This window comes from Gordionus sp. m RMFG-2023, chromosome 1 (genome assembly GCF_954871325.1).
Source record: "Gordionus sp. m RMFG-2023 chromosome 1, tfGorSpeb1-WG-v2, whole genome shotgun sequence".
Taxonomy (NCBI): domain Eukaryota; kingdom Metazoa; phylum Nematomorpha; class Gordioida; order Chordodea; family Parachordodidae; genus Gordionus; species Gordionus sp. m RMFG-2023.
Genome location: NC_088775.1, coordinates 73,891,927 through 73,905,693, shown reverse-complemented (window position 1 = coordinate 73,905,693; position 13,767 = coordinate 73,891,927). Strand labels below are relative to the sequence as shown.

Here is a 13,767-nt window from a genome sequence, read left to right as displayed (position 1 = left end):
AAGCGAAAAAAGCACTAGTAAAAATAAAATTGAAGCGATAAATCACCGGGAAATTTGCAAATATTTGTAAAGCGAAAAAAGCGCTAGTAGAAATTAAATTAAAGCGATAAATCGCTGGGAAATTTGCAAATATTGGTAAAGCGAAAAAAGCCCTAGTACAAATAAAATTGAAGCGAATAAAACGCTGGAGATTTGTAGAGATTTTTAAAGCCAGTAAAACGCTGTTACAAAAAAAAATAAAGCTAATAAAACGCTGGAGATTCGCAAAGATTTTTAAAGCGCTATTACAAAAAAAAACTAAAGCGAATAAATCGCTGGAGATAAATAGTATTAAAGCGAATAAAACGCTATTGTAAATAAATTTAGATAAATTTTTGGAATAAAAATTGATTTACAATAAATTGAAGCGAATTTACATCATACTGTGTTATAAATATTATATTAAGTATTAAAATATAGCGGATTAAACACTTATAAGTGTTAAAATTATTAGTTAAATTGCTGAAATTCAAAACGAATTTTACATTAACTATCGTTGAGAGTAAACACGGAATAAAGTGTTTTTAGTTGAAAATATCATACAAAGATATAAATTTTAGGCATCATATTGATGTATATGTGCTTTATAGGAATATTCACAGTCCTAGTCATTTCTTATCTCTTAACTCTCCAAGTGATAAAAATTTTTATTTTAAAAGTTATAGTTAATTTCTTGTGAATTGTTATGAAAAGCTTAAAATACTGGGAGATCCAGTATAATATTCTGGAGCACTGCTCATTTTAATAATATGGATATGTAGTTTATTTTTTGGAAGAAGAATTAGAAGGAGTAGGAATGTAAGGATTAAAGGCCAAACATTGACCATCGAAGGACATAATGGAAGAGGATGTGATGGGTAATGTAACCTGGTTACCAGTACAGGAATTAATCAAAGGATGGACTGATAATAACTTAGGAGAGTTGAATATAAATGATAGGATTGATAACAGGCAAAGAAGAGACCGTTATAGAGGGTCTGGATATAACAATCAATTGGGGCCTTATAGATGGTCAAGAGAAAATTCGCAAGGAAGACGAATGGAAATAAGACCAGGTTTTAATCCCCGAGGGAGAGAAAATATAAATTGTAATAATTGTGGAAAACAGGGCCATATGGTAAGAGACTGCCAAGAAACGAAATGTTTCGAATGTGGAAAATATGGACATATAGCTCCTTATTAACCGGGAAAACGTGATAAATTACGTTGTGCGGGTTGTGGGCGATTCGGTCACATTAGGGAAGAATGCAATGTTAGCAATTTCAATACAAGGGGCGGTTTTCCACAGAGAGATATGGCTCAAATTGCTCCGAATGTAAGAGTTCTTGAAAGCGGGAAAAATGAGGATATAAGAATACCCAATTTTACGGAGAATAAAAGTTTAAATAATATGTGTTTTCGATGCCGCAAGGAAGGACATGTGGCGAGAGAATGCCAGTATTTGTGACTATATGATGGCAAAAAATATATCACAGAGGTCGAGGGACGGTGGTTCGAAAGGGTGGAAAAATTTAATTATAGAAATAAAAGGGAGAAGTCGAAATGTATAAATATGATCCATGAGGAAATAGTACATGATCCTTGCACTAGAGTATGGATTAATTTGAATGGAAATATGATATGCATGTTATTTGACACCGGGGCAGCTGTCTCGGTGATGGGATATGAGAAATTTCGGAGTATTTGGTCGGAGGGAATGATTAAAAGCGAAGACATCAAGATCCGGCAGTTGAATGGATCAGAAGTAGACGTGATGGGAAGAGTAGAAATAAAAGTGATGTTGGAGAATAGAGTGGAGATATTGAATTTATGGATAATTAATCGATATGTAGAGACCGTATTAGAATGGGACTAGATAACGCGAATAGGTCCAGATTGTAGTTTTTGTGGTGCATTCGCTTGGTGCGGTGTATTTTTACCTATTGAAAGGGATGAGGAGAATAAATATATAAATTATTGGTATAGAGATAAATTGCCTGGAATTGAGACCTTTTTGGGGGGAGATATTGGGGGTATAGGGGAGATATCGGGGGTATAGAGGAGGTATCGGAGGGAATTATAGGGAAGATATCGGGGGGAATTTTAGGGATTGACGCGACTTTAGGAGAAAAGAAGGAAGAGAAGATATTGAAGAGAAGGAAGAAATGACAATAAAGAATTAGAAGTAAAACTAGATGAAATTCCGAATGGTGAAACAGCTGCGGAAAGAATGGACGGAAAATGATGGTATGAAATAAGGAAATACAAAAAGAATATGTAATCAAGAAATAGTAGTGAAGGAGAAAGAGACAGGACGGCAAAAAGACGAGGAATTTGGAAATGAGGAAATGGAATTTGGGATAATCAAAGTGCAAGAGGGAGTGCGAAAAATGGTGGATAATTATAAGGAAATCTTTGAAGAAAGTTTGGGATGTCTAAGAGATTACGAGGTAGATATCAAATTAAAGGAGGGACATGTGCCAAAATTTTGTGCTTTACGGCGAATACCGTTTGAATGGCGAAATGAAGTGGATAAGGAATTGGATCAATGGGTGCAAAAAGGCAGAGTATGTCCTGTAGAATATAGCGAATTGGCGACACCATTGGTACCGGTGAAGAAGGCCAATAGAAAGCTCCGTTTATGCGCAGATTTTCGGGTCAAGCTAAACCCGTGGGTAGTGGAGGTCAAATATCCGTTGCTTCGAATTGAGGAAATATTGGCCAATTTGAAGGGTAGTATGTACTTTTCAAAGGTAGATTTTTCCAACGCCTATTTACAATTGCGGGTAAAACCTGAGGTACAAAGGTTATTAACTATCACTACTTCAAGTGGGTTGTATGCATTTTATAGATTACCGTTTGGACTTAGCGTGTCGGCTCCGATTTTTCAACATATAATGGCAGCTGGTTTTCAAGGTCTAGAATGAGTATTTTATTACATAGATGATGTATTAGTAATGGGAGAAACTCCTGAATAGCATGACCGAAGATTGGAGAAGGTGTTCAAAAGGATCAGGGGTAAAGGATTGCGGGCAAGCGCAGAAAAAAGTGTATTAGGAGTGTCGGAGGCTATATATTTGGGTCTTAAAATCACAGTGGAGGTACAGGCTTTCCTGGGAATGGTAAACTATTATCACCGTTTTGTGGAGGGCTTTGCGCAGATAGCGGCACCGTTATATAAATTATTTAAAAAGGGAGAAAAATTTATATGGCAAGATGAGTAGGAAGAGGCTTTTGAAGAGTTGAAACGTAGAATTGGAAGAGAACCAATTTTTGTATGTTTTAATAACGATTTGGAAGTGATATTGTCCGTGGATGCTTCATAGGGGTGTGGGTGGAGCATTGTTACATTACATAGACGAGCTGGAGAGACCTATTTTGTTTTTCTTGAGAATTTTTAAAGCAGCGGAGACAAGGTTTTCAGTAATTGAGCAAGAATTCTTGGCAGTTATTTTTGGATTGACCAAGTGCCGGGATTACTTAATGGGACGCAGATTTATAATCTATACAGATCACAAACCTTTAGTCCATCTTTTCCAAAAAGATAATAAGGAGCTAATGTTATCTCCTCGTTTACAAAGATGGTCATTACTGGTTGTCAGTTTTGATGTGCAGGTGAAATATAGGCGGGGAAGGGAAAACTATTTACCTGATATTTTGTCTCGATGTGGGGCTGGAGAAGATGTGAGAGAAATAGGATCTGAAAAAGTGGATGAAAAGAAGGAAAAGGGATTAATTCGAAAAATAGCAGGGATAGCTAGAGGTGGTCCCGTGACCTGGGAGGAACTAAAGAGGATCACTTTGAAAGATCGCGAACTAATGAGAATTAAAAGGAGCTTTATGGGAAAGAGACCGTGGAAAGAGGGAGATAAATATTTCAAATCCATAGAAATATAGCTGGCCATAGTGGATGAATGTCTGGTGCGAGGAAACCGAGGAGTAGTACCAATGAAATTGAGAGGCACAGTGTTATCTATGATACATGCGGGACATCAAGGTATTGATCGAATGACGCAATGGGGGTGTGAATATGTGTGGAGGCCTGGCATGAATAAGGAAATTGAAAATATTTGCCGAGGTTGTTTGATGTGTAATTCATGGGCCAGTATGCCCCGTAAAGACGAGAAAAGCATATGGCCGAAAGCGGTACCACTGAAAACAAGATGTATCTCCTGGTTTTAGATGCCTTTTCCATATGGGTAGAAAACGAAGAAGTGAGGGGATTAACAACCCAAGTCGTGATAAAAATGTTGAAAAAACTTTGGGCCCGGTTTGGAGTAGCTAATATAATATTTTCGGATGGGAGTCAGACCTTCATAAGTGGTCAGTTCAAGTTATTTTGTGAGGAAACAGGAGCGAGACACTTTAGCGCCTCCATACCATTCAAGCTCAAACGGCCAGGCAGAAAGAATGGTAGCACTTGTGAAGAGCTGGTTAAGAAAATCAAAGTATGGAGGTGGGAAATTTGGTTAGCCGTAGCATATCATAACAACAGTCGAAAGGGGGAAGAGCAATCTCCAGCAGAGTAGTTTTTAGGGTAGCGAACCAGGATATTATAGGATTTATTATAGCCGAAACCACATCAAGAGGTGGAGAGGGAGATAGTGGAGAAACCTGAGTTTGTAGTGGGACAAACCGTGTGGGCAAGAATATATGGAGGTACAAGAAGATGGGAATCTGGGGTGATCGTAGAAAATATTGGACATAAATTAAGTCGAGTGAAATTCACTGACGGAAGAGAAGGAATAAGGCATCGGGATCAACTAAAAAGGGGCCTGGAGCCAGGAAGATTACGATCATGAGTATGAGGCGGAATGATATTATATGGGATATTATATGGAATTGAAAAGAAATGTATATGTTTATGTAGTGCTGTAAACATTTCTATAAAAATCGAACGCGTTCAACGTTAATTGACAAAAATCGAGGGCGTTCACGTTTATGTTCAGGTTTAAAAAAAAAGGAACGCATTCACGTTCACGAACGCGTTCATAAAACCGTTTAAAATTTTATGATAAATTTTAAATTTAATTTAATATAAATAAACTTATAGTTTTTAATACAATATATTTTAGCCATGTTAAAAAATAATATAGTTTTATTTTGATAATATAATTATAAGTAAAATATTATATAATATAGCGAATAAAAAATATTTTTATTTATAAAAAATTTTTCTTATTAAATTTTAATAACAATTGCTTTCAAAACATTTATCTGAGAGACAGGAACACTTGGCAGCTAATAGGCATTAGCTATACTAAAAACGCGCTCTACAGGGGCAGATAAGGGTATTGCGGTATTATACTTAATAAACAGCTCTTTTAACGTGGAGAATTGTTGATTGATTGATTTTTTTATTTAACTTAAATTGTTATTATAGCCTTAAAATATATATTTCGTTTAAATTGTTTTTTTATAATACATATATATATATACCTTTAGTATCATTTTTTAGTTTTAGAATAAAATTATTATAACTTAAAACCGCTTTTCTTACCATCGTTATTGTTATATAACATGGTGCCCCGGAATGATAACTCACAATGATATATAAAAAAATCTCATATAAATTGTGCATATGCCAATAAATGATACACACACAAAATTATGACATGGATGATTCAACTGGGAAGGAGAATTACTAAACTTAATATCAAACTAGACGAATCTATCATGGATATGAGTTGTTATAAATCATGATTACTAAAATTGGGTATATGAACTTACAAGAACCAAAATGATAGTTAGACAATAGGTTATGAATTCTATAGAGTAAAACCAATGACGATTTATAAAATATTCGAAATCCAAGTAAAAAAAAAAGGAAAGTTATTATAAAATTCGAATATAACTTAATAAAATAATTTAATAAAAAATTTAAATATAAATCAGTCATAATGGACATATATGAATACTTAGATAACCTTAGAAAATATTTACATAATAATGAATTAACAGTTAAATTTCTTGATGACCTACCTATTGATATTTTTCGTATTTTTGATTTCTGGGATAATGACCAAAAGTGGGAATTAATTAAATTGCCTAAAGATAAATTCTTAGCTACAATTAAAAAATATTACGTAAATAGGTCGTATTTAATTCAATTCCCAGATCATTATAGATTTCATATTGACAAAATTCAGTCTAAAAAAAATTATAATACTAGTGACATAAGTTATTATAATAATAATAGAAATATTAATTATAACAAAAGAAGTTATAATGATTATAAATCTAATGAGCATTTTAAAAACAACTTTGGACGAAACTTTGTTAAAAGATATGATATTAATTATTATAAAAATTGCAACAATAATAATTTTAGATATTATGAAAATTGTAATTGTAGAGACACAGAAATTTTAACTTTAGATGTCATACCTGTGAATCCCATGATAAGAAAAATAAATTGGACAATAAATATAATAAAGAAACACATTATAATAAAAGAAATTATCATTGTAATAGTAAATCTCTTAGTAACAAAAAATTGAAAAATATTGAATTAGAACCAAATATTCAAAATGAAAGAGATTCTTATAAACTAATAGAGATAAATTATATAATAAAATTTAAAATATTCGTGATTATAGAAAAAAAAGAAATAAACATTAAAGAAAACAATGAAACAAAGATTAAAGAAAATATTAAAATTAAAAAAAACTCTTACTAAAAGCGATAAAAAAAAATTGAGTCTTATAAATTTGAAGACAATTAAAAGTATCACTAAGAGAAGTCATATAAAAACTAAACGTCTTCATCCTAGAATAATACTCAAGGATGTGATGAAGAGATCTTTTTCTAAAAATTTGAGGCTCAAAAAATTATTTTTCACTAAAAACAATCTTATGAATAATTATTATTTCAAAATACTTTTTAAATTAAAAAATAAGGGCATAAAGTTTAAATTTCTGAAAAGAGAGATGGATGTACAGACGTACATATCTTCTTTTATAAAAAAAAATACATAATATAATATTGATTCTTTTCTGTTTATCTAAAAGATTATATAACTTAGTATATTAAAACATGTAAAAATAAATTAAATACTAAAACTAGTAAAAATAAATTAAAGACTAAAACGCAAAATAAAAATAAAAACGCCAAAAATATCATATAAAAAATAATAACTCTAAAAATATTATCTAACAATCTTGTTGATTTATCTTATTATTCTAACATCCAAATTTGATCAATTCTCTAATTATTCATATATTCTGAAATCCTATTTAATAATGATAATTTTACTATTGGTGATAATAACAATTTTGTAAAATTGATAATGATAACGACAGAGCTTGACGACGAGCCAGCGTACTCAAAACGATATTAACAAACCAACGTGATAGAATCAAACCAACGACTACAATGACTTATGAACGACTTGAACAATAAAAATGAACAACCATTGGAACGACATATTTTCTATGATAGCTCAGATGGATTATGGGAAGGCTTTTCAGAAGAAGGGGAATGTTGATTGATTGATTTTTTTATTTAACTAAAATTGTTATTATAGCCTTAAAATATATATTTCGTTTAAATTGTTTTTTTTATAATACATATATATATACCTTATATTTATTTTTAGTATCATTTTTTAGTTTTAGAAATAATTATAACTTAAAACCGTTTTTCTTACCATCGTTATTGTTATATAACAAGAATTAATTAAAAACATATTGTTTTGTTATTTGCAAAAAATTGTTATCCTCCTCCAATCCATTCTCTACTCTAGATAAAAAAAAGGATATCTCGAAATTAACAGTTCTCTAGGGTTTTCAAAGCATTTTTTTCAGTGACGCTATAGGTTTATTTTTAATAGGTTCGTTCTGTGGAAGTTTTATCCATGGCCATTGAAGTTTGAATGCTGGATGTATAATTGCAGAAAGAACATATTGATCCTTATATATATGTTCAAATCTTTAAAAAAATAAAATATATGTAATTAATTGAGAGTAATAGGTTTAATACCTTTTATTAATCCCATTTAATACGGCGTCTATCAATGGTTGACCATATTTGAGGCCACTAATTTTTTTAATTTAAAATAACTATCGTTATTGTTATGGTCAAATATCCCAAATGCATTATTTTTTCAAATTTAATGATTTAACTTAGTTATATCATATAAAATCAAATAATTAATATTAAAATCAAATGTCGTTTTAAATTGGAACCTGAAGATTTTGACAATATAATACTTTTTGGCCACTTTACACTTGGTAAGCATTGGATTAGTTCCTTCATTATAAGATGTTAATGTAAAACATTTATCATATTTGGCCATAGTAATGATAATTCATCTGATTTTGGATTTTCAGAATCAGATGATGAGGATTAATAATAATATCCATGCTTATGCTAATCTATTAAATTAAAATATAAACAATAATATTCAAATTAATAAACTATGTGTTAAAAAAATTGAAATGTGAAAAGGAAATACACAGCCGATTTAAAAAAAAATAATACATTTTTTTAAAAAATTCGGAAATATTAAATTTTTCAAATAAATAAAAATAAAATATTTTTAAATTTGAACGAACGTTAAATTCGAACGCGTTCGTCATAAAAAGGGAACGCGTTCACGTTCAAAGTTCGTCAAAAATAAAAGAAACGCCGTTCATCATTTTTTTCAAAAAAACGAACTTCGTTCACGAACGCGTTCACACTAAAAATAATACATCTTATTATTCATCCCATGATGTGTATTCTTATTAGATATTATTTTTTTTACGTATTTTTAGGAAAGGTATTTTTTTTCTTCCTTGAAAAACAGTATTGAGTTAAATTTTTACCACGAGTATATTTCTGATATTATTACACATGAATACAAATTGTTACTTATATTTATTATTAAAAGCATTTATTGGTAAAATTTATTAAAATATTAACAATATCTCAAATAAGTGGCATTTTATCTAATATTTTATAATCAATTTTATATAATAGAGGGTTATCAACTATATGTCTACTTACTTTTTATAAAGAAATCTCTTATACTTATTTGGACCCTGAAAGTATTTTTAGGAAGAGGTTGGATAATTAAATTTAAATATGAATAATATAGTTGCATAGTGATTTTGAACCGGCTAATTACAATATTTAATTTGTTAATTTTCTATTAATAAATTGTATTTAATAGGGTTATAAAATAATTTAAATAATAAAAGTCAATTAAGCTTCATCTGAATAGAATTATAAAAGAAATCGTTTCGGGGGTTATCAAAAAATTTATTTACAGTTCAGGGGGATATTAGGAAGCCAGTAAGAAAAATTTTTTTCGCTTTAGTGGGCTATTCAAATTTTTCAGAGGGTTATAGCCCCTACGCCACCCCTAGTGACTCTATTGATCTATTAATGGTCAACGTACCATATCTGCAACTGTTGTTATTTATTAATTTCTCACATATAAATATTTTTCTGATTGAAATAATTACACATGATTCCTATAGCTCGAAGATTGTACTATAATATAAAAAATCATCTTTAAAAAATATTTATTTTTGAGTGCACTAGATGTCATTCGACTGGACTATTAATATGCCAAATATTCTAGGCCCTTCGTAGAAAAAGTATTCATTTATTATTGGCATAAATTTATTTCTTATAGTTGCCTTAACCTATTCCTCTTTATTTTGGCCAATCATTCGATCTATTCTCCGATTTATAATCATATGTTTTTTATTGTACCATCCATGGAACATTGACTATATAAGGGTTCAAAAAAAAACAATTTTTCTAAAAAATTATATAAAAAAATTTGTCACAATATTTTAATATTGTTTATTTCTTACCAAACAAAAATACTATTTTTTGATCATATTTATATTATTTATAAAAAAAAGAAAATTCATAATTTTATTCTTATTCTCATTATATTTTTTCATTTGAATATAAAAATTATTTATTATCATCTTATATTTCCCATTTTTATAAATAATATAAAAATATTATGACAAAGCAATTTCTAACAGTTAATGAAGTCCTATCCATGCTTTTCGATAATATCCCTGTTTATAAAACAGATGTTGTAATTATACCTCCTAATGCTAGCAATGAAGAAGATTTCGGTGAAAACGATCTAACTGACACGCCTGATCTAGATAGAGATCGAAATCTAATATCCAGCAGACATTGATATTGTCTCAGAAACCTCAATATCTAAAAATCAAGAAAGAAAATTAAATTTTCAAAATAATTTAAAATGGAAAAAAACTGATCCAATTTACACATCGAGACCCACTGATAATGATAATGAATTATTATCGAATTTCAATTTGATTTTATCCAAAAAACTCCAATATAAATATTTGAAATAATTTTTGATCAAGAAATGTATTCACTGTTGTGGATCAACCATATAATTATTCCAAACAAAACAATTGACCAAATTTTATTATAAACGAGTCAGAGATAAAAAGATTTATAGGAATTCTTTTGCTATCTGAATATCATTCCTTACTGCAAAAAAAAATATATTGGTCCAATGACGATGATATTACTATAATCGTTAGGAATTCAATGACATAACATACATTTCGCAATATCAAAAGGAATCTACATTTATCTAATAACTCAACTATTTATAAATAAGATAATCTTTATAAAGTCCGCCCATATTTAAATTTACTAAATAAATGTTTAACAATTTGGTATATTTTTAGATAATTTATGCATTTATGAGCAAATGATATCGTATCAAGGAAGACATTCCTGTAAAATGTCTAACAAAGGCAACCATTCGATTTGGAAATAAATCATTGATCCTTGCTCCCTCCAATGGATATATATTTGCGTTTAATATATATCAAGGTAGGTAAAAATAAAAGGCAAATGGAGTCGATTGCATTCTATACACTTATATAAAAAATTTTTTCTACATCTCTAAGGCTTTCATCATATTTGAAGCATGTTGGATTTTTCTCAACTAGGACTATAAGAGAAAATAGATTTAAAATTCTCTCCTAGAAACAATTAAATTTATGGCAAAAAAAGAGAGGAGCTATTACGGTTACTTATTTGAAAAGATATATGAAATATTTTTTGCTAGATGGAATGATAGTTCAATGATGACAGTTGCACCATTATCTATTAGACCTATAATCAACGCATCAAGATTCTCTCTAAAGATTTTCTCAAAAATAAAAAATACACAGTCTAATAATAAATTCCTATAATTCCCATATGAATAGTATTGATATAACCTACTGTCAACATATAGAATAAAGAGGTAATAAATGGTGGTGGCCTAAGCAATTTTATTTATTAGCAGAAATAAATTCATTAAGTAATAGAATCGAATGAATCCTGATGATATAAAATCATTACCAACATTTTAGCGGAAAATAACTGACACTTTTGAAAACTCCTCTGGTAAATAATAGAATGAGTATAAGTAGAGTCCATCCTAGTTATTCTTATGGCCATTATGTTACAACTATTATCGATAACAAAAGGCGACGTTGTAAGCTTTGTCATTCAGACAAGATATATATGTAACATATGTCAAATATCAATACATATTGAATGTTAAAAATTTCATAAAATATACAAAATTGTCTTATAAATGTAAAATATGTAAATAAATTTTGAAATTATCTATCGTACTTCGATTTTTTGCAATAATATAATTTTATATTATTTTTAAGACTCTAATGGTCAACTTTGCGATACGCAACAATTCAGATTTCCTATTTAGGTTGATTTTTTTGTACCAATTTTTTTATGATTTCTTAGTTAGACTAAAATAAATAAAATTTGAAAAAATCAAGAATTTTTATCGGCTTGAAAAGGTGGACAATGGGTTGACAAAGATATCTGTGATTGCAATGCATAATAACAGCATGTAGATTTCTAAATGTAAAATCATGCCTAATTATAAATCCGCCAATTTATTTTCGGTAAATTCTTTCAGAATATTTAGACAGCTTTTATAATTTCCATTTAAAATATATCGTTTTAGAGGTTCATGATATTTTAAGATTCTTACAATGCCGGCCATTGATGATAATAATCTGATAAGGACATGTCGTGTTATGCTTCATTCCAATGCATGATGCCTGTGCTTGACATTTGTTGAAATATGAATTTGAGGAGTCATACACTGCTATGTTTTAAACAACTGGTTTTAAAGATAAATTGCTCTTGCTTAAAGGAACTATAATAAATTAAATAGGTCCGATATAATTTATAAATATGTTATATATTTTAATGAATATAATGAGAATTTAATTAAGAGAAAAGGGATTTATTTCGAAAGGTCATTCTAAATTAAATTTTTTTTAACCATCGAAAACAATCTAAATTAAATATATAATTTTAATTATATTATTTTTATTTTGTATATAAGCGGTGAATTAATTTTGTTTACCAATAAACTTATTGTATGTTTCAGTTGTTTTTATTGTATTAATATAATGCTTTAATAACAATATTATCGTGCAACAAATCACTTTAAAACATTCTTCATGCCCCAAATTCGATCAAATATTAATAATTTAAGCATAAATCAATAATTAGGTGATACGTGATAATTAAACGTCTAGACCCAATTGTAAAGAAAAATATTAAAAATTCAAGGGATTGATGTAAATTCAAAGTTAATTTTTTAATTATTATGCTAATTTCCGATTCAAAAATCATCGCTTGGCAATTATCTGATAAAAATAGGGTTATTAACATATAAATGAGACTTTAAATTTTTCGCATTTAACTGATATTTCGCAAATAATTGATTTGCATTTAAAAATACATTTTAATTGAACGCGTTCGTGAACGAAGTTTTTGAAAAAATGATGAACGGCGTTCCTTTTATTTTGGACGAAATTTAACGTGAACGCGTTCCTTTTTATGACGAACGCGTTTGAATTTAACGTTCGTTCAATTTTAAAAATCCTTTTTATTTTATTTATTTGAAAAATTTTATATTAATCTGATTTTTTAGAAAAAAGTTTTATATTTTATAATCAGTTTTCTTTTAGTGACATGCTATTATTATAGTTTATTAATTTGAATATTATTGTTTATATTTTAATTTAATAGATTAGCTTAAGCATGGATATTATTATTACATCATCATATGATTCAAAATCAGATGAATTAACATTACCATAGCCCAAATTTGATAATTATTTACAGTAATCCTATATTGAAGGAACTAATTCAATACTTACTATTATATATCAATAAGGTAGTGTTGTATGGACAAGAAAAAATGTTTTATTTATTATAAATATATCTAAAATTAAAATGATACTAAAAATAAATATAAAATAGGGTATATATATATAGATATATATATATGTATTATAAAAAAACAATTTAAACGAAATACATGGTTACAGGCTAACATGTTTAAAATAATAGCAATTTAAGTTAAACAAATTTAAAAAATCAATCTCGATTAACATTCCCCTTCTTCTGAAAAATCTTCCCATAATCCATCTGAGCTGTCATAGAAAATATGTCGTTCAAATGGTTGTTCATTTTGATTGTTCAAATCGTTCATAAGTCATTGTAGTCGTTGGCTTGATTCCATGTTGGTTTGTTAATAACGTTTCGAGTACGCTGGCTAGTCGTCAAGCTCAATCGTTATCATTATCAATTTTCAAGATTGTTATTATCATCAGTTGTAAAATTATTATTATCAAATAGGATGTTGGAATATATTAATAATCAGAGAATCGATCAAATTTGGATGTTAAAATAATAAAAGGATGATAATTCAACAAGATTGTT

General features: G+C 28.9%; 1 protein-coding gene across 1 annotated transcript; it reads left to right on the top strand.

The window, feature by feature from the left end:
* The first annotated feature begins 4,151 nt into the window (after positions 1 to 4,151).
* LOC135929938 (uncharacterized) lies at positions 4,152 to 10,168 on the top strand. The gene is made up of 2 exons (XM_065466696.1): positions 4,152 to 4,466; positions 9,992 to 10,168. The coding sequence occupies exons 1-2, from the start codon at positions 4,152 to 4,154 to the stop codon at positions 10,166 to 10,168; spliced, it is 492 nt and encodes a 163-aa protein (XP_065322768.1).
* Positions 10,169 to 13,767: the final 3,599 nt, after the last annotated feature.

Excerpts from the sequence above, each read along its gene's own strand:
- LOC135929938 (XM_065466696.1), top strand. The coding sequence starts at position 4,152 with ATGGCCGAAAGCGGTACCACTGAAAACAAGATGTATCTCCTGGTTTTA. Across the intron at positions 4,467-9,991 it reads AGCTGGTTAAGAAAATCAAA|CAATTTCTAACAGTTAATGA; the intron begins GTATGGAGGTGG and ends ATTATGACAAAG.